Source organism: Melozone crissalis, unplaced genomic scaffold, assembly GCF_028551555.1.
Source record: "Melozone crissalis strain CALT ecotype California unplaced genomic scaffold, PUWL_Pcris_2 ptg000006l_1, whole genome shotgun sequence".
Lineage (NCBI taxonomy): Eukaryota > Metazoa > Chordata > Aves > Passeriformes > Passerellidae > Melozone > Melozone crissalis.
This window is the reverse complement of record NW_026535784.1, coordinates 31,009,097-31,036,170: the sequence shown is the minus strand read 5'-3', so window position 1 is coordinate 31,036,170 and position 27,074 is coordinate 31,009,097. Positions and strand designations below refer to the sequence as shown.

At 39.6% G+C, this 27,074-nt stretch overlaps 1 protein-coding gene across 1 annotated transcript in view; it reads left to right on the top strand.

Moving 5' to 3' along the window:
- GALNTL6 (polypeptide N-acetylgalactosaminyltransferase like 6) overlaps positions 1-27,074 on the top strand; it is a 423,505-nt gene that overhangs the window by 387,685 nt on the left and 8,746 nt on the right. The window contains exons 8-10 of the mRNA XM_054292088.1: positions 2,739-2,846; positions 13,914-14,135; positions 21,177-21,293. Of these exons, the coding sequence (XP_054148063.1) occupies positions 2,739-2,846; positions 13,914-14,135; positions 21,177-21,293 (447 nt within the window). The remainder of the gene's footprint in view (positions 1-2,738; positions 2,847-13,913; positions 14,136-21,176; positions 21,294-27,074) is intronic.

Here is a 27,074-nt window from a genome sequence, read left to right as displayed (position 1 = left end):
TCTCCTGTTTGTAGTCCATCCCTCTTGCACAATATGAAGAGCACCAAGTTGTTGCTTTTGCATGCAATACTTTTTATTCCTCTTCCACCAGTTTACAGTTTGTATTTTCCCTTCATTTCAATGTACCTCACTGTTGTCTGTCTTGTTACTGACTCTCAGCAGCAGTATATTTCTCAGTAAGTTTTGAAGCCTAATCCAAAGTCCATTCAGTACCCTCTAAATCCTTTGAATAATTTGCTGTATGTTTATGTTCCTTTTCCCCAGCAACACATCCTCCACTGCAAAAAAATCATGAGTCTCTTACTACAGTAATTATGACTACAGTGTAGCATATGGATTGGAATCTCAGTCTTGCATGCACAGTATTTACATTTTCCAGGTAGTTTCCAGGCTGGATCACTCATAAACCAGAGAGATAAGGTGGGGGAATCATAAGAGAAGGCAGAATTCAATTTAAAAGACAAAGAAGTAATGTGAAAGGAGAGTGATTCACCCAAAATCCCACAGGAGCTGTAGAATAGAGCCAAAAAATACATCTGTGGCATCTAAACTCCAGCTAGGAACAAAGCCACATAACCACAGCTTAATTTCTTTTAAAGCTTGTGTTAATGCCTGCTTTTTGCTTTCAACCATCCCTATAAAATGTTTTGCAACATTCTGTTGGAAGGAGCCATATAAAGATAAATTGTGAGATAGTCTCTAGTTGACACATAAACTACTCTTTTGATCTTTCCAAGCTGGAATTGCATTATTTTGGTTTCATCTTTGTTTTTTATACCTCAGCTGCAGACCAGATTCATTGCTTTTGTAAGAAGGAGACATTAACGATCCTGAGAGTTTCATTGCTACTGATATAATTTTGCCAAGTGTCCCACACCACCTGAGTTTCTTTCATAGTATGCTGGAGGTCTGTAATACTTAACACAGAAGTCATTCTCCAATTTCTTGTATTTAGTGCATGTGACAGAAAAATGCACATTTTAAAGACAAAGTTGCCATAATTGATCTCCTCAGGAAAGTATAAAAAATGCTTTTAATACCATTCTGAAGCTGAAAGATAAACAGGAACAGCTGCTAAATATCCTTCAAGGCAGCCCAAGATTCATTTCAATTACCCTGCACAGCATACCTCAGGTGCAGCACAGCATTTTCAGGTTTTATATCTATCAAATATAAGCCTAACACAGTGTTATTTCCTCCCACTTGTTATTGCCTCCGCATATCTGACTGGGGTTTCTTTTTTTTATTATTATTTTATATTGTTACCCTACTGCTTTAGAGGAAATGCAATATATGTCTACTGCAGCTCTCATTGCCTCAGTTAAAGTAATACTGGCCTATATATATATAAATATGTATGTATGTACATATATCTTTACTTTCTGCTTTCTTGTCTTTTAAATTTTTGCTGGAGCTGACCTTTGAGTCACACTGCTATGCTGTCCATTCTTCAAGGGCTAAGAAGCCTTGATTAATCACAGCAATAATTTGTCTAGCCTTTGAAATGACACCTCCTTTAAAAAAACAAGAACAAATAGTAAACATACGTCCGCAATTTCATTGGGCACTGGGTTGTTTGAAGACAGCCACAGAGAGCAAATTTCCACTTAAAAAAATACAAATGATGTAACATACAAAGGAAATATTGTTAGAAAAATAAACAACGTTACTTTAATACTCTTGCTTTTGTGATAATTTACTATGTTTATGCATGTTTTCCTGTGAATTTACTGTCGTGAGATGAAACAGATGAGGATTTCAAGGTTAATTTAAGAGGCAGATTTTACAAAATTTTTGTTTTAAGAAAATTATCCTCGTGTCCGCATGGCATGACTTTTTGCAAGATTGCTTTGGGTGGCAATAAGCTATTTTAGCTTGGAAGCAGAGCATTCATTTGAGTCTCCATTCCCAATCTACCAGCAAACTTCCTCCTTAAGAAGGACTGTGCTTACTAAGGGAGTAAATGACATGTCCAGAGGCACCTACCCAGAGCTCCTATGGCTTAGTCAATTCTGGGATGGCAGGTAGTAAAGAGCAGCTTCCTGAGTAGCTCTCAGCTCTATCTGACTGCACATCAGTGTCCATGGAGTTTAAGGACAAAGCCCCACTTTCGCCACTTTCAAGCCTTCCTTAGACATTTACATTAGTGTATTTAGGTTTGCTCTGTAATGAAACTAGATCTTCAAACATTTCATTATCAGGTCTCAGTTGGATGCTATGGCTAATTGCTAAGGGGCTGTAAGGGCTGATACAAAAATGATCTGTAAGAAGCAGCTACCTAAATCACTTTGTCATTCAAGCCTTCCCTCCAACCCCTATTTTCACCGTTCACAGTATGAATAGCACAGTCAGTCAGGGGCTGGATTCCAGTAGCAGGCAGATTTACCCACTATAACACAAACAGGCAAGCACAATGAAAGTGGCCAAACGTAAACTCCCTTCCAACCCAAACTATTCTATTTCTATTTCTATTTCTATTTCTATTTCTATATTTCTATATATTTTATAATTTTCTTTTGAACATACTCTGCTTTTGCACAGTGAGGTTCTGGGTGGGAGAGTCTGCCACGTTACCATATCCCAGTTACCAGCATGCCAAGAAGACCATCATGACTGGGGGGGGGTCAGCCCGGAATGATGTGGGTTTTTTACATCCACATTAGTTAAAATGTACTTTTTTGCCTCATTTGTTTCCAGGAATCATTCTTTCGTTCACTTGCTTTCTGTCTGCTTTCCAGGTGTGGATGTGTGGAGGTGGCATGTACGATGTTCCATGCTCTCGAGTTGGACACATCTACAGAAAGTACGTCCCATATAAAGTCCCTTCTGGAACCAGCCTTGCACGGGTGAGTAATTGGGTCTTGCTGGTTTTCATTTTCATTCATTATCAGTCCCTTCATTCCTTGTGAACCAGTTTCCAGTAAACTATTAAAATGGAAAATGAATGTTTCTTTATTTTTTATTTTTCTGAAATGAGATGTGCAATTACTGCAGTTATCCTGCCTTTCAGAGATAAGATTGCCAAGAATAAAATGGAAGCTTAAAATTACAGGGTTGGACGTCTCGGCACAGAAGCACGTTTCACGCTGATTCAAAAGAACCTAGGAATAACCCAAGGCTTGTGGTTCTCAAATTGCACAGTGTTGTCAGTCGTAGTTTTTGTAAGCAGGACCAATTTGAATGCACATTTTCTTATCACTCAGCAGAACTGGCAGAATCTCATGGAAGGGATGTTTTCTGAGGCAAAGGGACTGAGTAACAATTATTTGAGCGTCTGTCTGATTATTGTGTAAAATCTGGTTGTGGAATACAGCCAGCTTGGAGCTCTGAGAGTGAGAAATTACAAGACCTCTAGACATTTCTCAAAGACTACTGAACACATTCATATCCATGAGGGGGCTTTTTGCTCAAGAGAAAATGTTCTGTAACTTTCTGGAGATGTTCACAGGATGTCAAAAGATGGGAGATGAAGGGCACAGATGTAGCTTCCAGGAAGATACTGGTATTTATTCATGCTTGAGTTTAATCTTTTCTGGTTTAGAGGGGTTTTTTTTTTATAATAAAATGGCATTAATATTAAAGTCTGCATATTGCCATAGGGTAATACTTTATGAATCATAGGTTTTTCTTAATAATGAAAATGTGGTATGAATAAAAGAATGAATTTCTTGCTTTGAGGGGGAGACATTCTCAGTTTCAGCACCACAGGACCAGGCTTGCTGTACTAACTGCAGCAGAAAAAGGAGGCTGCCTGTGCTGCCTGCCTGCCAGCTGGCTAGACAGAAAGAAGAATTTGCATTAACAGGACATCAGTGGTACACAATTCAGTAATGGAATTAGTGGTGGAGGCAAAAACTGTATTGACTAAATTGTGAGATTAATATCTTTCCCAAGTATAGCTCTATGTCCTGTCAGAATTGCCCCATCCAGATTTTTGGACTGCCTGAATGAAACTGCTTCATTTATGATATTCCCTGTGAAAAATCACACAGAACTGGAAATAAGAAATTCAAACCTCAGTCTCTGTTTTCTTCTGTTACAGCACATAGTATCTCATTAGAGAATGTGATCTCTCATGCACTACCTGTAGGAGCAAAATAGAGTAATTTCTATTTGTGCTACTGGCATCTTGCACGGTTCTGTGCTGGACTGGCTTTCATGGTGGCACTGTGAATGCCTACAACCATCAGGAAGCCACAGCCTGCAGCCTCCCTGTACTATTTATTTTAGCTTGATTTCAATAAATCATTTATGAAATATTACTGAAAAAAACATTTCTGGTTATAAATCTGATATCTCTGCCCATGCACAGACTGATTGCTTTATAACTTGTGGGAAAAGATCTAGTGGTGGGTCGTATCCTTCCATTGGGTAGTTCTCTCTGTGTTGTGACAGTCCAACACATGATGCTTAGGTAAATTTGTGACATATAGTTATCACTAACAGAAACTTTGAATTTTCAGATTCACAACTTCTTTCCAGTATAGTATTCTTTCCATTGCATCAAGGCTAACAAGAGCACAAGAGCATCTGTATGTTTTGGTGTTTTGGGCTCTTTCAATAACTAGGCAAGAAAGAGAATTTTGTCCTTGACCCATCATATTGTGTGTAATTTTAAATCTAAAAATATACTCTTTTGCTCATCCTTTCCAGAAAAAAAAAAATCAAGGACAGATTAATCTTCAGTGTGTCAGCCCTAAATGGAGCTGTTAGCCAAAATAATATTAGGCCAGTATCCACAGGAGTGGCCTGGATATTTCAACTGTCTTTGCTTTATCCTCCAAATGTTATATTATTCAAAGACTATAATCTACGCTTTATGAGTTTTTTATCAAAAACTTTGTTCTAGTTCAAATATATAATGAGTAACACACTCAAGAATATCTGGAAATATTATCCCCACTGCCAAAAGGAGTACTTTTCACTGCTAAGTAGTTTCCATAATGGTTTTTACTAAATCCTTCTGCTGTTTAAAGGAGCGTGCCAGAGATGCAGTTCACAAAGGAATGAGCCCAAAAAACCCAGCTCTGATTCTATAAATGAGTGCAAGAGACCTTTGTTCATCAAGGGAGAATTTCCACTTGTGCAGATACTGCCTAAAATGTTGACAAATTTTCCCATCATTTTCCCCAGCAACAGCAGAAGGGAAATGGGGACTGGAATTAGGAAGAGAACAGAGTTCCCAGACAAATTCAGCCCAAATGATGCCATGGGTTTCCTTTCAGGCTGTTTCAGCTTATGTTTACCCTTAAAACATAATCTTTAAAGTAAGCATTTTAACTTCCCTTGCAATTTCACCTCTCTTTATTTTTTAGCAGTGAGTTTCAACGCACAGTTTCAGCCAGCTACGTAATACTTGACCAATCTCAGTATCTGCTTAGAGAGCTGTAACCTGGCATGAGAATCATGTCTGCTTTAATAAATCAGAGACTTGTCAAAACCTTTGTTGCACCTCCCCATCGCTAAATAATCATTATTGTACCACACATAATAGTATGGATCATGATATCAATTTTATATCTTACCTGTCACTCAAGATTGGGGAAGCTTATACATATTGGTTGCTGCCACATCCCACATAAATTGAAAAGCATACACATATAAATCAGTTAGTAATATTGTTTGGTGATGCAGAGCAAAATTAAAGAAAGCCGCAAACGTGTAGTTTTATAAACAGGTTCTGACAATTAAATGTAGATAAAAAGACTGAATATTTTTTGTCTGAAGATGTCTTAAAATATTGCTGCTTGCTGAAAGCAATCAGTGTTAAATTTACAGGCAATTGCACATAAAGAAATATTAATAGTCATGCAGATGTCAACACTGATTCCACTTTTTAACCTGGAAACATCACATAATTGTTCATTCATTTCAAACCTGTAAATCTGCACAAAACTGCAGTAAATAATAACTAATGTCACCTGTTTATTTTAGGTAAGGCATGTTTAGAAAGCAAACCCCCAGATCCTAAAACTCCTGAATTGTTCTACTGGATTATTTTAGTTGCTTTTTGTATTTCTGATTCTTGGTTCCCTTTTAACAATTTCAGCTAAGCCATTTACTTTTAGCAAGTTACCTATGAAATTGGACTGCAGAATATTCTTAGCATTTTCTTCTAGGCGTATCTCAATTTACTGTTTATTTTCTTTTGTTTTTTTGAGTGGTTTTTTTTTTCTATTTGTGATCCTATAAAAGCTGTAAGAAATATATCAATAAAATCTCACTGTTCCATAGGATTTGCAGAGATGAACTAAGTTTCAAAATATATCCACAGAATTTCTTTTTCTTGCAGGTATTTTACACAGCATTTTAGGATTAGCCACAGAGCATTAGTACATTAGGCCTTTTTGAAGGGGAGGGCAATCCCACTGAAATTCAAATTGGATGCTAACTCCACAGGGTGGTGAATCCTAATGTTAAGTTGAATTCCTCCCTGTCTGCCAGGACATGGGATCCCGCAGTTTAGCTATCAAAAAAGATCACAAAGAAGATGGAGAACTAGATATTCGTGGACAATAACTACATCAAAATGGTTGTAGCTACTTTTCAGGATTTACTGCATAGACTAGCATTGGAACCCAAGTTATGAGGCCAAATAAATCTATTTGGAGTCAAACCCCTGAACTCTTCCAGGCTCAGCTGCTGGGATGGGCTATGGACTGTATGGGTCTGTAACACAAGCATGGCAACAGCCAGCAAATTTGTGGAGATGTTCTTGTAGTGTCATTCTGTGTTCCACAGCCCCCTCACAGCCACAGAACTAGGGGCAGGCAGCATCCCCACTGGGACCAGACACATCCCTGCCCCCAGACTCTGCAGGTTGGCCTCATTTGAGCAAGAGGTTTAGATTTTCCAATGCATGGATCTGTTTTTGTGTACCTGGTGGAGATACAAACTTTTGTAGAGAGGATGAAATCCTGTTTGTATTCAGATGACGTCTGTGGAATTTCAGCTCTAGGTATTTGCAAACTACTGGCTGAAAATAAATAGGCTCTTGCTTCTCTGCCAGCTGTGCTAACTCATAGAAGATTTATTTATATACCACATGAGCTTTGTCATCTAGTTATAATACTGTCTTCCATGCAGATGCATTTCTTTTATGCCTGCAGACATCTCTTCATTTGGGTTGGGTTTTGCTGGTTCTTGGAGTTTTTTACATAAATATTTCTGATATGAAACCCAGTTAAGTTTAAAACACAGTTATGTGTAAAGAACCAAAATAAGACACCCAAGAAAGGGAAATATTGACTAACAATAGCACTGTGTAAATTAAGAGGGAGTTAGGGAAGAAAGGGAAAGGTAGAAACCCCCTAGATGAGGCTTAACTGATGTGGGCAGGTTAAAGCATTAAAACCTGAATATCACAAGATTGTGGTTAGTGTCCAGGAAATGTTTTATTCTTTTTCTGCTGTAGAAATTCACCGAAATGGTAAACTTTGTGTTCTGACACTGATGGAAGGATCTTTGCACAAAACTGAGAGTATCGTTTTTCTCCTTGTGAGTGCTCTGGAGTTTTATACCCTGCTCCTTCTGGCATATTAATCCATACTTGTTGGATGAGTTCCTCCTGTCACTTCGTTCTCTTCTCTTCTCTTCTCTTCTCTTCTCTTCTCATCGATGATTCATTGTAACATTATGCTACCGATATTCCAGAGGAACATAGAGTTGTCTTGACTGGATAGATCCCGATGCACTTTTAAAATACATTTTGCGTAAAACAAACTGTATATTGTATTATTTCCAGCCAAATTAAATGCAGCTGCTTGTAGAGGTAAACAGGGCACCCATTTTGAATTAGCCACAATACTGTGCTTCACAAAACAAAAATAGAAAAATTCAAATTGGTAAGATGATGTAGGAGAGGTGAAAATAATACCACTAGAATTTTTCTAGGAAAAAAAAAAGAGATTAATCTGCAAAGATTGTTGTGTTATTCTTGGCAAGAAAACAGTAATGTTTCCTCTTACATTTCACAACCAAAATACAGTCGGGCCTCAGACATGCTGTGGTGATTTGTATTTGACTGGCATAATTGAAAGTGATTTTGTTGTCCTGTCTCCTGTAACAAATACCAGCTGGTGACATCCAGCTTCCTGGAAAATGTTCAGATTAAATGCAGGACAATAGGATCTCATTACAGGTTTCAAATGTTCCAGTAGTATTTGATATTGACAAAAGTAAAGTCTATTTATTGAGATCAGGGTCAGTTTCATGTGGTAAGATAGACACAAAAGCAGAAAAAAACCAGTTATGCAGGTGAAATGAAACAAACAATAAAACCATTGTGCTCCTTTACAGACACCTGATAAAAATCTTTAGAACATCTGGAGAAACTAAGAACAGGAATTACAGTGTTATATTAGTTCAAGGGCTGCATCTAAAATGTTAATTGGAAAAGCTGCACCTAGAGGATGGAGGTGTGCTGGCTCTCAGTATAGCTCAGGAGCTCTCGTACAAGTGCTGTCATCTCAAGCCAGCACACCTTCCACAGTGACAAAGTGAGGAACTACCCCTCTCATATTAGACACTAATCCAGTTAAACTTTGCTTAGAGCTTTTATTTATGGACCTGTCCTTTGACATGTCCCTGTCTCACCCTGATGTTCCATTCTCATGGTCAGTGTCTGCTTTCTTCTCACTGAGTATTATCACATCTCTTGAAAATGACAGATGATCTTACACACTTCAAAAGGGACAGTCATTTGATCACAGAGGTGTATCTACCCTGCTCACTGAACAAAATGGCCCATGAAAAATTTTCTTTTTTCAAGTGCAGAAGTCTTCATTTGTCTCTCTCTTTCTCCAGTCAAGTTGATTTAAACTCTTTTATTGAAGTCTACTGCACTGGCTTTGGCTGAGATAGAGTTAATTTTCTTCAGAGTAATTAGTATGGGGCTGTGTTTTGGATTAGTGCTGGAAACTGTGATCAATGTGGAGGTATTTTCCTTATTGCTCAGCAGGGCCTTTTCTGCTCTTCATACCACCACCCCCACCGAGCAAGCAGGGTGAGGAACTGGGAAGAGACACAGCTAGAACAGCTGATCCAAACTGACCACAGGGATATTCCAGACCATATGGCATCAGGTTCAGTATATAAAGCTGAGGAAGAAGGAGGAAAGAGGGGTGTTTAGAGCGATGGTGTTTGGGCTCCCAAGTCACCATTAGGCGTGAAGGAGCCATCTCCTTTCCTGGAGATGGCTTTCCTGAACACCAGCCTTTCCATGGGGAGAGGTGAATGGCTTTGCTTGTGTGCACGGTTTTTCCTTTCCCTGTTAAATTGTCTTTATCTCAACTCTTGAGTTCTCTCACTTTCACTCTTTGGATTCTCTCTCCCACTCCTTTAAGGAGGACTGAGTAAGTGGCTGTGTGGTGCTTACTTGTCAGTTGAGGTTAAACCGTGACATCCATGTGTCCATGACATTGAAACTTACTGTCTTGTAGGCTATCTTGGTTAAAAATGCAAAGCAAAATCACAGTCTTAAATGTGTCAGTTCATATGAACTTAAATAAAATTTGTCTAAATGTAAGCCCAGTGGTAAAGAATTTACCAGAGAATAAAATTGTAACAGTGATTAAGATTATATCAAGAATGTATAAATGAGCAACTGATGACAGCTGATGACTCAGTGTGGTTCCTGTCACTGTTGTATTCATCTCACAGTTTCTTTGTGACAGCTGTTAGGTTGTAACATATAGAAATATGCATCTACTGAAATACCATTGGCCTTACTTATTCCCATACAGAAATTCTCCACTGAAAATGACAAGAGAGAACAAATTGTCGTGGGTCTTCTTGGATAGGTCCTGAGAACCTCCTCAGATGTCCACTTAGAGTCCTTCTTTATTTTGTGGGTCAATTCATATAACTAGTTAATAATTACTTGATCTTCATTGAATTGTTTTGATTTAATTTTTTTCCTTTTTTTTTTTCCTATTAAGAGTAACCAATCTGGACATCTATAGCCTTGCAGTGAATTTGTCAACCAAGCTAAGCTACACCATTTTCAGCTGTAGAAACATGTTGTCAAGCATTGGAACAGGCTGTCCGGGGAAGTGGTTGAGTCACCGTCCCTGGAGGTATTTAAAAGACCTGTAGATATGGCACTTAGGGACATTGTTTAGTGGTGGACTTGGCAATAATGGGCTAACAGTTGGACTCGATGATCCTTGAGGTCAGTTTGAATCTAAAAGATTCTATGATTCTATTTTTCTTTTTTTCCTTTCCACATTCATTTACATGAGGTTTTCAGATTGAATCCAAGCAAGAGTGATCTACCACAAAGATATCCCCAAACTGGTTCTTCCTATAAGTGATATTTGATGCCATTTGAAAAACTTTTTAAAGGAGTGTTCTGGACAAAATAACATAAATAATAACAGGAGACAGAAATCAAGAAGATTCAAATCTAATTCCTGTAGACTCTAAATTACATGAAGATTACTTTCACTGTGAAACTTAACTGTCTCATGATGATGAAAATTAAATGGGTGGTTAAATGATGCTGTAAGACATTCACAAAATGCAACCTAATCTGGAAGGCTCCTAAAGTTCTTTGGCCTGCAAGTTCTGGGGCAGTATGCCCACACAGAGTCAAGTCCTATGAAACTGCTTAAAGCCTGGTTTACAGCTGGACTCTGTCCAGATTGGGTAGCTATTCAAAACCAGTCGCACTTGTGCTTATATGACATGCTCAGCTTGTATCTAGCCTCACCTAAGGGTCAGGCAAGGAGGAAGTGACCATTCTCCTTCCTCCATCCATTTTGTCAGGCATCCACCTAAATTATGGGAATGACAACTCTGGAAGACTTGTCAAGGACTTGAAATCACATCCTAACCTTGCAGTAAGTCATTTGATTGGTAGGCCTAAAGTGCTCGGAGATGAGGGCTCTTGTTTTGGTTGTGCTCTTCAGATAGGATGAGTAAAAGCCCAGCAGCTCCCTACTGTAATTGGCAGAGAAGAGTTATGATCCTATGAGGTTCTCTGCAATTTATCATCCTGCTAGACAGCCACAGAATGGGAATTTTCAGCTTACAAGTTCACCCACCTCATCTTGGACAGCCTGTATTTTTGCTCTAGGAGCATGCTGTGTTCTAAACAAGAAGGTAAATGATGTTTGCCTTTTCTGTGCAAGGTTGCACCAAACCAGCTTTCAGTACAGCAGCTCTTCTTGACTGCATTCAATTCAAGTATGGGGAGTTTTACTACTAGTCTGGACACATTTATGTTAAAAGAAAGTACGGTGATTTCTGAGCTTGTGTAGTGGTAATAAGGATAAAAAATCCTAACCCAGGCTAGCTGAGTTCAACAAACCTCTTTAAAATTAATTTGTTTAGATGCTGAGTGCTTGCCCCAGAAACAGCTTCTTACTACTCTAGAACACAGTGTTTTGTTTGGTCATGTTCAATAAGTAGTCTGGAGATTCAGAGCTAGCAAATCAAGAGTCTGTATTTTTAAAAACAAACCTATTGAAAGAGCTGCCTCAGAAGGGTTTGGCTTATGAAATCAATGTATAAACATAGTAAGGATAATATACTAGTTACAGGTGATTTTTAGCATATGATGGAAAGAACGGTCTTGGAAGAACAGGGAAGCAAAGTTTTAAGTAGATTTATCCAAAGTGTCCTACCTGATACTTGGGGAATTGTGGGAAGAACTGACTCTTTTTCTTAATACTGAGTTCGGTGGGTTTACACAAAAACACACATGAAACCCAAACAGTTATAAAGGTGGTATTGGAAAACAAAAAGTTTTTGACCAGTGAATTAAAATTTTGAGTCAGTGACCAGGTATAATATCAAGATTTTTGTTGGACTCCTGTTTTATCGGTAACAATCATCTAAAGGAGAATGCAGTCCTTTTAGTGCAGCCAAGTAACTAAAGAAGAAAGTCCATCAGAGACTACTTTTAGTATAGGTGGTGCAAGACTTACCTTGAATTTTTCTTTCCCAAGAGAACTTTTTATTTTTTACTGTACATTCACTGTATGGCTCTTTTTATAGTATGGTTTTTAAATCCTATCAGATGAAGTGATTGCAAAAAGCAATTTTATACAACAGTCCTAAACTGCATTTGCATTTGTAACAAATGAGGTATGCAACATTGCAGTGAAAGTTATGCTAGAAATCACACGTATTTTCATTATTTTGTCTTTTTGTTTAATGTTCCTACTATTTTTTTTTTGCCTCATGTACAAAATCTCATCACATAATATTTTTATGTGTCAGAAAAATTCTGTGTTACAGGTTTTCTGCTAGAAAAGTGAGATTGTCATTTAGATGATGTTCTTGATTTTTTTCTGGTTTTCATTGTCCTCCCCAGTTCCTGTTCTTGAATTCTAATTTCTTGTAAAGTTATTTAGGTCTTCATGAAATTACAGCACAAGTCAAACTTATGTGGAGCACAAGCCATTTTTGAATAAGGATATGAGTGTTGTGATATCTTACACTGCTTTAATGTTACTTGCTTTATCCCTGCAGGTTTAACATACTTGCTACACAGAGAGAAAGTACACAGAAATTTATCTTGCAGTGTCAGCTAAAAGTACTTCCTTTGTTCTGTGTCTTGCTGTCTTTGTATTCAGATAAGCCTTATTAGTTCAGAGACATTTAGTTTACATTGATTAATAAAATTCAGGAAAAAGAATCTTGAAGGCAAGTCAGAGTATGAATCCAGCTTACTTAGATGCAGAGAATGTTCTGAAAAGAAATATTACCTTATGTTGATGGTAATCAGATGTATGTTGTCCTCCAGCTTATTACAGAGAGAATCTCAGCATTTTGTAGGTAGTGTTCTATAAAAAGAATATTATAAAACTTGATTATCTTGTTTTCACAATCAAAGCAATAAGAACACCCTAGTGTGTCAGAGGCGTCCAGAGAGATGTTGCTTTGTTGGTGGGATAAAAGGTTATTGGATAACTGGGGCAATACACAATAGACCAAGCCCATACTCCACTACAACATCTGCATATAAATTTGTGTGGATTGAGTTACAGGAGGAATTTTAAAATCAAACAAAAATACAGAAAAAAATGTCCCCTTCTTGGTGGTAAATAACAATAAAATATATCTTTTCAGTCTACCCAGAACTTTTCTTTGCAATGGTATTTGTTTTATTTTATAATTTGAGGCAGCTAATTTAAGTAATTATAATTTGAATAAATTCTTATGCAGCAAAATAGGTAACTCTGTTTCCTATAAAATGCCAACAAAAATGGGCTTTGTGGAACACAGCCAGAATTTGGTTTCATGGAACCTAAATAGTCTTAGATGTGTTTATAGGATGAGTGAGTGTAGAAAGCCGCAGGTTGTTGTGGCTCCTATTCCAGAAGGTCTTTTTCTTCAGATCAATTCCTCTTCAGGACTGCTTGCCCCCAAACATTCACTTGTAAGACCTCACCCTAAAATTTAGGTAGGAATTGCTTGGTGACTAAGCAATATCGTGACAGATTGAAATTCAGATGCCTTTCAAATGCAAAGTGAAATACATCAGAAGGAAGAATTTGAACCATTCTTCCACATTAGCAGGTCTGAAAAAAAAGGGGCCAGTGTAAGCATCAGAAAGGAAATTTTTGTTCAACATCCATCATAAATCAAAAACCCATATGAAGAATGTGCATAAAGAATGTGAAGGAAAATAAGATGTTCAACAGGCAGAAGGCTGTCTCTCACAGAGCCAGCAGGAAAGCAAGGTACTTAGTACTCTGTAGTGCTTGCTCAACACTGCAATAAAGATAGCATATGGTTACTGGAATTCTTCCAGGTTTTAAGACTGAGAAATGAGACCAACTAAGCTTAAAAGTTGTGTGGAATGCTGATTTCTTGTTTTGTTTAGTTTTAGATTTTCCCTGTTATTAATATCATTCACTCAGAACATGAGGAAATTAATGTTTCCTCTTTTCTGTGCCCCGCAGAACCTGAAGCGAGTGGCCGAGACGTGGATGGATGAGTTTGCAGAGTACATTTACCAGCGACGGCCCGAGTACAGACATCTCTCCACTGGTGACATCTCTGCCCAGAAGGAGCTGCGCAAGCACCTCAAGTGTAAAGACTTCAAGTGGTTCATGGCTGCAGTGGCTTGGGATGTCCCCAAATATTACCCTCCTGTGGAGCCTCCACCTGCTGCCTGGGGGGAGGTGAGGAATAGATTGAATTTAAATGAATCTAACATTTTAGATTGAGGGAAATTAAAATTATTAAATGAGAGTAAACCTGATGTTAAGTAGTGTTATTAAGGAAGTTCACAGAGGTTGAAACAGTCCCTGAACTATCCGTTAAAATGAGAAACTGTCGTGTCTTAGAACTATCACTGTTGCTCTGTTGCTTTTGTAACTCATTTCAACTTTGTGTGTAGAGGGCATATGATGTATGCACAATGAGGACAAGAATGAGTAAAAACATATGTAGCACTCATTACTGCATGTTGCAGAAGATTTGAGATTCAGAGAACCACCTTAGTAAAAAGGAGGTCTGAAGTCACTGCTTGGGGTTTTTTGCATATCTACTGGTATAACTCCTGCTGTCCTTACAAGGACAGTTGTGTGCAGATGGACTTAGGTTTGCTCACACGTGAAATGTGAAAAGCAAAGCCTGAATACTTTCCTTTTAAAATGACTGATCTTGCTCAGCTGTTCTATGAATTCTGTAGGTGCTGTCATCACTGAGTCCCAATAGCCGAAAATACAATTTCTCCATTGATGGACGAGAGGAGGGAGAAACCACAAAAGCATCACTGCAGAGCAAGGGCTGAGCAAACAGCCAGCTGTGATCAAAGATTCACAGAGCTCTGCATTCAGACATTTGTGAAGAGCAGAGTTGTAGCAAACCTTGCCTTGACAGTTTGTTTTGTGCAGAAGAAATGAAAACACAAGGAGAGCCGTGAGAGGAAATTACTTCCTTTGTTGCACTGAAAAATTGCTGTGGCTTTTGCCCCCAAAACTACAGCAGCTTCACACCATGGATAGGTCATGTGCAGAAAGCTCTTTCCTCTCAGTTTATTAAGATATATAGAGAAGGTTTCATTCTTCCAGTGTACTGTGCTACTTTTTAAAAACTATAGGAATATCTGTACTGTGAGTTCCAGCTTTTCTGATTTTTTGTGTTATTCTTGGGGCTGTCAGAAAATTAACTTTCATATTTGAAACCAGAGGCTGAAGTTGAAACTTTGACCAAAGCATTTGGTAAGATCAGGCACAAGTCTGCATATTCCTAGTGGTCAAGACTGGACCATAGACTTCTAAACATAGGAACCTCTACTATTCTCCAGAATTTGTATTTAGAAAGGCAAATTACCTCATAGTGAGATTTCTAAAATATATTTCTCTGGTACTAGCAATCCTTAATTCTTCTTTATAAGCAATCAGTTACAGAGGTTCAAAAAAACTCCAATTTATATGTGTCATACTGTTTGCTACTTCTTGGCAGTAATGAATTCCTTTGTTGTTAAAGTTTCTTCTTTTTGATGCTGCTGCCCACTCTGTGAGATGAATGCGTAGTGAGAGGTAAGGAATTTATCAGTAGAAGTCAGGCTGGATCAGATTACTGTGACTCCTACTGTGATCTTCCTTCACCATCTTTCACGTTTATACACGAGTGTCCTTGGAGAACTGGGATCAGGAGATGTGTAATTTCTCTGGCCAGCTGGACAATCTTTAACTCAATCAAGAGGGTCTAGAGGAGGAGCTTGTGATTCAGATATTCATTCTTTTCACAGAAATATTAATAGAATCTCTGCATAAACCCAAGTATTTTAACAGTAAATCAAAATAATACCAATGGTGTGAAATCTGTGCCTTAAAAGCATTTACTAAGTTCTTGGGAAGGACATGAAGACCAAGATTTTGTTTTTTGTTTAAAACATACTTTCTTTAAAATAACAGGAAGAGAACTTTCAGCCCTCCTTCTCTTGTTTTTCCTGGGATTATCACATTCCTGTGAATTTTTAATTAATTTGTTGGCACTTGCAAGGACCTTCAAAAACCTTGAAGGTCAATGGCTGTGAGAAGCTGAAAGAGGGAAGCAGACTGTAATGTTACTGCTTTGTAAGAATCACTCAGCTCTTGAAACCTTGCTGATTATACACACCAAAAGTCTGTGCCAACACTGACTGTCATTTAGTACCCTCTCTGCTTCCATTTGGAAATACTTTATATCTGCTTGCCTATGCCAGTCTGAGAAGGAGTAAACACTGAAGTACACAGACAAATTTGGCTCTAGTATTTTGATGTCTAGCTAGTAAAAGCATGTGCTGTGAAAGTAGATGTCTCATGAACAGTCTCTGCTCAGTTCCTCTTTTTTTGCAAACACATTTATTTAAAATCTTATATTTCTTGAAAAAATCTGTTTATGATAGAAAATAGGGACATTTTGAAAACAAAATGCAGGTTTTTTTCTACATTTGTCATGGCCCTATCTCTTATGTGTTTTTGTGCCTTCGTCCTTGTAGCTGACAGGGTCTACATACCCTTGATAATCTGTTTTGCCTTGTAACATCTGAAATATGTGCAGTAGAGAAATCCAGAGACATTAAGGTATCAACAGCAAATCCAGATAGATTAAGGCTAGTGAGACTGGCAGTTCTGTGTTTGAGTGGTGTAACTGTACTCTTTTCCACTGTGGAAAAGAGGAAAGTTTTCAATTAGGTTTTGTTCTTACTCTTTTGAATATACTAGAAAGTCTGGTATGAGTTGAAAACAGTAATACACATCCCATGCTTTTTCTAAGATGGAATTATATATTTGTAGTATGAATTTGAAGTCCTGCTACCTATAACAATAGGTGTGAATTTGCCACAAGGTGTTTTCTTAGGAAGTGCTCATGAATTTACAAGCTGTGATCCAGCATGAATGAATATATTGTGCAGATATCACAGCTTCCAGTATCTTTGAAAACACATTTTGCATTAAATCAATCATATAATATCAGACATTGTCATTTATTTTAGATTTCATGAGTGCTATAGTCAAGGTGATGCAAAAAAAAGTTGTTTTACTCAGTCAAAAGGGAATTACTTGATCTTGGTTTCACTTGCTGCTACATGAACTTCAATAATTTAATGGGGAAATGTCTCAGTCAATGCAGCAGTGCTAAGCTGCAGAACCTGAGAGTACTCCTTTCTCTGCCCCCAACTCATGGATTTTTACAGCACTGACATGAAAATGTCACACATAAAGTCAAGTGGCACATTTGAAAAAAGAAGAAAGCCTAAGAGCTCACTAACTTCTCTTTCAGTGATTTTCCTTCTTTTAAAATGTGTCATCCTTATACCCTTAATGAGTCAGTCTGAGCCCAGCAAGTGTCACACATCTGTTGAACAAAAGCAATATAACCCCACCCTGCACAGACTGAGTGCTGCACAGCTGGACTGTTCAAATTCTTTTATCAGGATCAATGTCACGCTGAGTAAGAGTCTCGTGTTTCTTCAGTGAGGTTTTTGGCAGTGCTTGACTTCTTTACCTTTGACTTTTTCTTTTTCATGGCTCACACAAAGGATAAATAGTTCTACAATTACTGTGTATTGGTCGACAGAAGAAGTGGCTCATTTATATATATTTGATCCATAGACATTGATGGCCCTAGGGTTATCTGAGTATGTAAGCAGTGCACTAAAACTGGCTCTAAGTGCTGCTCAAACAAAAGAAAAGTAACATAAATGAATACTGCTAATGTCTTCTAAGAGTTAAATCCATTTTCATATTTAAGGCATTAAATCAGATGTTGGGGAGAGGATTACATAAACTGATAGTACAAGGTGCTTCTGTTGTTGTTGTATCCATAAGCATTGTCCTAACACCATCTCCACAGTCATTGTTCACAGATGACCACATTGAACATACAATTGTCTTTAGATTGCTACGCTTTCACTCTTTCTGCTTTTGGCACAGAGAATTTCATGTCATGGTGAGCATGCAGGGCAGCTCCCAGAACCCCTGGGAGTTTGGCTCTCCCACCCTGACTCACCACTCCCAGGCTCCATGAAGGGTGAAGTGGGTGACACCTGGGTGACAGCCTGGCTCCAGGGCAGGTGGAGCAAGGCGGCAGGAGCCAGGACATCAGCTACTACCTCAACAGCAAGTCTTGCAGGAACTCATTTGCCTGGGAAAAGTTGTAGAGTTTTAGAATTACCAAAGAATATTGGTCAGTATAACTCTGGTCTCTAGGAGGCTGTATTCTCTATGCTTCTACACCTCATCTGCTCTCTGCAAGGACTACAGTGCCCATAGGGAGTTAGGGTGGCATGTCAAGAACTAACTATGTATGATGACTTAGAGATAGCGTCCTGTGCTTTTATAAGAATTTGTTTAATTCTGAAATAGCCTTTAATATCACCACTTACCACCCTTGTCAGTGCATACATCGAAGTCCTTGGAAACATGATTTTCCTGTATGCTTATCTGTGTGTACAAATGATGGCATTTAAGGCTGAGCAAAAAAGTTTTGTATGTAGCAACTCAATGCCTTACCTTCATGGCTGATAAAATCTGTCTCCTGTTCATCTCTGATCTTACAATTTCACAAATAGAAATGTTGGAAACAGGTTAGGATCGCTAGCTATTTGTTTTCTAGTTGTATCTCATAACCTTAAAAATTCTAAATCCATTGTGCTGTGTGACTGGAGACAAAGCAGTTCAAAAGCATATTGGTGTATAAATGAGAAGAAAAAAACCCTGTGCTTCTGCTTTCCTTCCTTTGTCCATAAAAGCATCTTAGGGGATTTGCAGGCTGTGTGGTGCTGATGCTTGGCAGAATCTTCCCCGTGGCTCTGGCTCTGGCATGATGGCTCAGTTAAGTTTCTAGCAACTGCCAAGGCCATACAGAAATGCCAGAGAACAAAAGCACAGACTTGACTGAAATGCCTTATTACAAAAAGAAAACAAAAAACAAACCATGACCCCTCTGCAGCTGAAAGGATGAAACAAAAAAAGGACGAGCTAACATGTAAGCTGCAAAAAACAGAGGAAAAACTAACTCAAGCAAACCTTCCAGAGGGAAGAGGAGAGGAAATAAAGAATGTGAGAGAGATTCCAGCAGTGAAGGAACTAAATGTAGCTTCAGCTCAAGCCTTTTCCAGAAATGGACTGAACACATTTACTACACAGTCCAAATGAGAGAGACTGGGATGGAGCGATGCCATCAAGACAAAATTATTGAAAGCCTTTTAATGCACTAAGCATTAATTGGATATGAAGTGTATTCACTGTCATTTTACAATTGTGAGTCACATAAATATACCCAATTATTAATGGCAATTGTTAGCAGTTCCATTTTAATTAACTTGCATGCTGTAAGAAGTGAACTGATGGATCATTTAATTTTCTATTAGACCAGAAATCTTTATCTATACAATGGAAATTTAAGTGCATTGAGACATGATTGAACATTCTCCAAAAAAAATTATACTCTGAGAAGTTATTTCACATGAAACTTTAAAAATAGGACATTAAATTCTATTCCCCTCATTATTCTTTCCTGCTTCTTTTGCTGTATAATATTAAAATGAAGGTTGAGAACTAATCACCTTTCATTTTTTTTACTGTGGGTCTGCCCAGTGCTGGATTTCTGTATCTGGTTGCGTGTATGAACAGCTAGTGTTTTACCTCATCTTTAGCAACTTTTATTGTATTGAAAAAACAAAAAATATCCTAGGACTGGGCTGGTCCAAATTTTTTTTAAAATGTTTCTCTGAGCCCTGGTGAAGGATCAAAGGTTCCTGGAGGCAGTTGTTCAAACTGATGCTCCCCCATCTTTTGCCCAGTCTGCAATTTTCTAAGCTAAACAAATGCGCCTCCTGAAACCTTTCCTGAGAGTTTTTACATTTTACAGTTTTTACATTTTCTCACTACCTGTTGTGTTCCCATCTGTGTAAATCTTTCTTGAGCATGGTTAATAGACTGGATCCCACTCCTGCAGAATCAGAAAAAGAGCGGAGTAGCTCTGGCACGTGTCTTGCATGCACAAGGATTTCCCTTCCTCGCAATGTTTTGTGGAATGCTGTGGAGTTTTGCATCCTTGGGATGTGTGTGAGGTATGCAGTGGCAATGCGTATGTTTGTTAGGCATAGTATGGCAACGGCAGTGACTTCTAAAGTATTTCTCACGAAAAAGCACAAGTGACTACTCAGTTGTATCGCCATTCTAGAAAGCATCTAGCTTTCTTTTAAAAAAGGATCAAAGTAGCACCCAGAATGTCAAAATATGCACCTGCTTTCTACATATTATATGTTTAGAATTTGTGCGTGTTTCCATGCACTTTGGTTACTCAGTTTCTGTTTATCTCATTTAGAGGGTAAGAAATTCTTTTCATTATGGAGGTGTCTAAAGGATTTTTAACTAGCCCAGCTAAGGAACTCAAGGAGAAATGTGCATGGATTTGCAACACAAAGTTAGGATTTTGCTCTTTTTGGTGGCAGTGGGCAAATCTACTTTTCAACCCAATGTTTCAGAGAAAATTTACATGTCAGCAGTAGTACATAACTGGTATGATTGATAGTCACAAATTAATTATTACTCAGTTGCTTCAGCCTCAAGAACAACATTTTCCTTTTAAGAACAAGTTACCCTGCAATGTTTGCAGCAGGCATGCAGAAGGAACCTCCATGGGTAAGCATAGGTTTCAGTACAGATTTGTTAAGTACTTTTTAAAAGCCTAGGTTTCAGTGCAGACTTGTTAAGTACTTTTTAATTTTATGCACTTCAGGGAGTAATGTGTGACCTTATCTACAATGGTGTTATTGTGTCAAAGTAAGAGCATGAATTGGAGCAGGCCAGGCCTGAATTTCTAATGCGTGCTGACTGCTCCCATGCCTGGGAGAGACTCATACAGAAATCAGTTCCTTCTAATACTGTTGATCTCTCTTGCTCTCATAGGATGGAAGAAGCAGTCAGACAAGCTTTGAACTTCCTTTTCTCTTTAGTTTTTTTGCATGAAGGTATTTTTCTTAAGACCTACCTTTCATTTGTTAAGCAGAATATTTCAAACTTTGCTTCTTCTGGAGCTGCTCCTATAAAGAGTAGTTCATTCCAGGACACAGCTCTCTACCCTGTAAAAAGTAATTCTTACAGTTTTACTAACTGATAGTCAATCTCAAGTTCTTCAGAGCTAAACCCCTGGCTCCCTCATGCTGAAAGCTCTGTTCTGCAGCCCAGTTTAATGTGAAATGTTGCTGCTTGGATTTGCAGATTCGAAACGTGGCAGCCAACCTGTGTGTGGACAGCAAACACGGAGCCACAGGGACTGAGCTGAGGCTGGACATCTGTGTGAAGGACGGCTCAGAGCGAACATGGTCACATGAGCAGGTATTTATTTGAATGACGGAAAGAGGAAATCAAGGTAACATTGTTGCTTCTCTTTCCCAGTTTTTAAACATTTCCTGAGGGCTTCTCTTTTTCTGAAGGCAAAACAGAGTGTGGAAATAATTTTTGAATTATTCCTGATCTTCATGGCTTTTACAAAGTACTCCTTAACATAACTTCAGAAATTCCAACAACCACCTGGGCCGTCTTCATTTCCAAAAGGAATTGCAATGCCCAGAGAGCTTTTTGAGGCCCCATTCTCTACCACCCTGTCATGAAAACATGTTGATTTTGGTTGAGCTACCTGAAACTATTTTAACTATATTACCAGGCCTTTTACAGCTCCAGTCATTGTCTGTTTTTATGCTTTTATCTCAATAAGCAGTTCTATTTTAAACAAATATGAGGCATAAGTGAGATAAATGGGTAAAAGCAAGCAAAAAAAAGCATTTCAAAAGACAGGGAATTATAAAGACTCAAAAAAAGCTTTTATTTAGGTTGGTTAGGTAGAAAACTATTAGTTCTCAGGAGTATGGAGGAAAAGAGCTCTAATTTTTACTCATTGTAAGTGCCGTAGGAAAGGGATCATGACTTACAGGCCGTGGGTCTTGCCAATGAGCAAGGAGAATCCAGATGAAAAGTGTGACCTAACCACTTATTAGCAAATTTAGTGAGCAAGTCTTTCACAGGAAGAGGTCCAAGATTAGTAAAAGATTTGTAGTGCTGAGGAGAAAAATTGACTTGGCAGTCATACGACACTGTAAAAACTTAGAAGCTCAGGAGAGGAGTTCTGAGGGGTATTTGAAGTGCTGAGGTCAAAAAAGCATGCTCTGAGGATGCTGAGAAATGCAGAAGGAGTGCTGCAAGTGCATTAAACCAAGAAGCCTGAAGGATTATCTCAATTTAGGTAAGTGACAACATGGCCTGAAAAAGGAAGTTGTTGAAAGAAGACTTCTTCAGATAGCTACCAAAGATACTGCTTGGGGATAGGGTGCCAAAACTAGATAAATATAATTGTTTTGTTTCTGAAAGACATACAGTAGTACAGAGAGTTAATTGAAAAAATTTGTATGGTCCAGACTAAACGCATCACAGTGTTCTCTGGCTTTAAAATCTGCACAGCTCCAAGCCCTCCTCAAGAAGGGAGAGGGAATGCTGAGGCTGCCAGATATGAGAAAGGAAAAAAAAAAGTTGGATGAAAATGGGAGAAAATTAAAAAAAAAAATGTAAGCAGAGAAAAGGGAGACTTTAAATATCCTTGGAAAGAGTACAGGCTGGAACAAAGGGGAAACGACACGAAGGGAGGGAGATGTTAGGGAGGAATCCATGTTTCAGCGTACTCCAGGTTCCTGCAACCTTTGGGATCAGAATGGATCTAAAGGTCTTGCTTCTGTGCTAAGGACACAAAGTGACTTCCTTAGAATCTGCAGGTGAAGCTAGTACAAAGGGAGTTCAAGCAGCCAGCTCCTTAGATCCCAGAACCAGGGCTGGGAAGCCTCAAGCACTTCGGTGCTCTACGTGTGCCCCAGGGACAGCACAGATCGTCTCCGCCGGGCTGGCGGGGAACCGCGCATATTCTGGCACTGCCGCTGTGCTCGGAAAACTTCCCGGGAGCGGCTCATCCCTGCGGCGGTGCGGCGGGCGGGCGGCAGGGGGCAGCGCGGCCCAGCGGAACGGGCCCGCCGAGGCACCGGCCGCCCGCCCCACGACCCCCTCAGGCCACGGTCCCCCTCAGGGCCGGCCGCCCTCACGGCCAGCCCCTCTCAGGGCTAGTCCGCTCACGGCCAGCACCCCTCAGGGCTAGTCTCGCTCACGGCCAGCCCCCCTCAGGGCTAGTCCCGCTCACGGCCAGCCCCCCTCAGGGCTAGTCCCGTTCACGGCCAGCACCCCTCAGGGCCAGCACCCGTCAGGGCCAGCACCCGTCAGGGCCAGCACCCCTCAGGGCCAGCCCTGCGCTGCTGTCACACTCGTCTGTGGGGCATCAAGCCCCGGGCCAGCCTCACAGCGCTCCTCTTCCTTCTTTAGATCTCGGGGAATTTGTAGTCTCGATGAGTTCTGCATGCACCAGTAGAAACTGGCAGTATTAATGAAAGTACAAGTATTTTATGATCATATCTCGAATAGCATGGATTGACGCTGAGGTGGACTTGTAACTTCTGGTATAAATTTGCAGAGTTCAGTGGCAAGCTATAGTAGCTTAATGTGACCAGTGCAACAGGCATTGGTGCCAGACAGAGATGATCCTTTGTGGCACTTGATTCATGTCACGTTACCAGGGCAAGAATTAAAACCTGACAGTCTCAGACACCATGGCACAGCCCTTTAGCAGATCCCAGGAGAGAAAGATGACCTTGCACCTTAGGGCTGTGCAAGCCTCTGGGCAAGCAGCAGTCAAAAGGTTTGACAGATCGGTGAGAAGTGAGGATGTGTCGCTGTGATTTTGGCAAACTACCCCAAAATTGAGAACCAGAGGGGAAGTAAAAGGATGGCGCTGCATTCATCCATCTCTGTCTTCCCAAAGCTAGCTTTTGGCTTCAGGGGAAACTGAGGCTCTGCTGGACTGATAACCAGCAGCAAAGGAAAATGACAAGTATCACTGTATTCATCAATTTCCCCAGCCGTGCCAAGGAATGGGTGGATGGGCACCATCTCTAACATGGCTCAGCAATGCCCAGCTCTTTCTTCTCTACTTGGAGGTAAAGTTCAAGCCAGGGGCCAGCTCTGAAATGTGGCATTTTATCTTTGGATGGGGGTACAGGTTGTCCCCTCAAGTGTAATGGCACAGTCAAAGCACAGTGCCAGCTGAAGGACCCCAGCCAGACAGCGAGTAATTGAGCGACATTGCCAGGCTGGAAAGCATTAATGGCATCAAAAGGGCCTTTGTCCTAGAGACAGTCCCAGGCCAATGGCTCTATCAGGCAATCATTCTTCAGGCCCTGTGCCAATTGTAAATGAAGCTGGAAAGCTGTATTTCCCAGTTACTGCATGACAGGGCTCGGCTACATGAAAAGGCAAAGCATGAGGGCTGAGGGGTTGCTTGATTGCAAACACAGATGATGGGGCTGTGTTTCACAGACTCTGGTATGAGAGAAAGCAAAAGAGGAGAATGAGCATCCACTGAGCCAGGACAGAGGGTTTCTGGGTCCAGCAGGGAACAGTGAACAGCAGCCCCATGTGTTGCAGGTGAAGAATCAGGCTGCTGTTAATGATGTGTCTGGGAATTTTGTGCAGCTTGTTTCAAATCAACAAGCAGTCAGAAATGAATGAAGTACAAAAAGGGTACAAAAAGGCTCCGCCATTTCTTGTAAAATCTGACACAGTTTGTTCCTAACAAAGGAGCAATGAAATCCAAAGTGACAAGTGCTGGCAAGGCAGAGCATTATATACTCAGGGCTCCAGCTAATAACATGTAGCATTGTTGGACATTATACAGCGGAGAGATAATATTTATATTGGCCAGATTCAGTTTTAACTAGAGGGAAATTGCTGTTTAAAAGAGGAAAGCTTAGAATTATGAGATTGGAAAGATTGTACACCTTCATGTTATGTCTGTAATTGCAAGATCTTAATACCACTTAGGTGTATAGAGAAATATAACCTTTTTTCTGATTTTTTTTTTCTCTTTTCTCTCTTAGTCCTAAAACTGAGTTCCTGTGCCTAAAAACATTGGGTTTATAATATCACTAGGGAGAAGACATACTTGTTGATTTAAAAATAAAACATTTTTTTTAAATGGGAGGATAAAGAAGGAGGAAAAAGGATCTAAGCTAGTCTAAGCATTGGTATCTAGTATTCCACAGATCTTCATTTTCAGTGGAAGGGAATAAAAGCCCTCTGCTGTTACCATGTCTTGACTTGCAAACAGGAGACAGCCCTGGCAGTCTTCAGAAACCAGAGAGGAGTGGAAAAGAGCAAAGTAATAGTTTCGGTCAGTATGATTTGATTTAAAGGCTGGCTTGAGCTCTTTCAGGTGTACCGATGCATTCAGTGGGGTACTAGTCCTCAGGCCAAGGTCCAGAGAGCAGCAAGAATTGGTCCCTCAGCTCACAGCTCCTGCACAGAATGAGAAATTTGGTGAGCCACCCACTGGGAAAGATGAGGCTGGTCCTGAAATAGAATCTCTCTCTGCAGTAGTACTAATGAGAGTGAGAATATCACAGAAGCACTGTTCCACACCATTCCTCTAGGTATTTGTTATTCATCACTTTGAACTCTAGGTTTATTATGTGTCTGTAGAAAGGCAAAGGATAAGATAAAGAAAATGGCTTTTGTTGGCTTTTCGTTAAAGCAAAATTGTCTTAGGCTTCTCTTTTCCTGAAGAAACAGCAGCATCATTTTTTCTCTGTACCAAATCTTACTTCTATCTTTGCTTGTGAAATGATGTTATTGTAGGGAGTCCATGATGATGCTTCAAAGAAACATGAAGAAAAGTGGGATAAGATTGAACCTTTTGAAAAGCAGAAATTGCTTTGAAAACAAGTGTAAAGCTGTCCACTGCATTTTACTGCAGATAAATGTAACAGGCACTTTGGGAGATGGAAGAAATAAGCAGGACACACAGACAGATTAAGAAAACACTCTCTAGAACACCTATAATGCAGATATAAGTAGGGAGCAACAGCAGCTAACAGAGCAAACAAGGGCTTACAGTAAGACAGAAAAAAAAAAGGTAAATATCCTGCTATATGCTTGTATTTAGGGCCTATAAGCCAAGAGAGACAGTAAGCTCTTTCAAATATGGTATTCAGAGGGTGGTGCAGCATTGAAGAGGCAATATTTTTAAGAGGTGTTTCTTTTAGGAAGACTGTGGAAAGAAGATCACTATAGCAATGAAAAGTTTAAAACCTGGGAACCACTACAGAATTGTTCAGGATCAGACCCACATGATATTTATTAAGCTTCAGCTTAATATTTATTAAGCTTCAGTAGATTTGCTGGTTCTATCAGCGAATTTACACACTGGAGGAGCAGGGTGCTAGATAAGGGCCTAAAGGAAGCTGAGATGAGCTGTTGGAGACAGTCTGAATTCAGTCTGGGGAGCTGCTTCTCTGGATAATGAGCCTGCGTGCAGCTGCACGTGAACCATCTCAGCTGAACAGTTTCTACTAGCAAAGTTTGCTCATTTAAAGAGAGCTTCACTTTCTCAGTGTTAGTTTCTTTTTTTTTTTTTCCTATGGCAAATCAAAAGTCATGCAGAAAGCTGAAGAATAGCACTCACTCAAAAAATGAAAAAAAAGGAAAGAAAATAAAATAACCTCACAGTTCTTGACAGAGCTTCTAGGTAGTAATTTACAGCCTGCAACCTCTTTTCTGCAAGGATAGGTCCGTGGAAAGGAAAATGCACTCCACGTCTTTAAATTTGATGCTGTCAGAACTGTCACCTTTATCTGATGATTGAAAGACTGCAGTGTCACAGCATCGCTTCAGACAGCTGGTGTCTAATTGAGAAGGATTTCTCTATTAACTGTGACCCTCCATGACTCCTCTCAGGCAGTGAGAAAAAGGGCTTTGACAAGCTGCCTGTAGCTCACATGTTTCAAAGTAGAAAGATGAAGATCATTTAACATGTGTTGTTTGGGGGGAAAAGACATTTGAGAGAGGCTGTGGTAACAGTGTCCCTTATAAACAGAAGGAAACTGCTCATTAAACACAGGAGAGAGGCTGTGATGGGAAAATCTCTCTGGGCAGCTTGTTCAGACCCAAATGAGGGCTAAAGGAACATCACTGGCGGCACTTTCTGAGTCCTAGGGAGCTGGAATCCTGGTGCATACAGGTGCTGCTTTA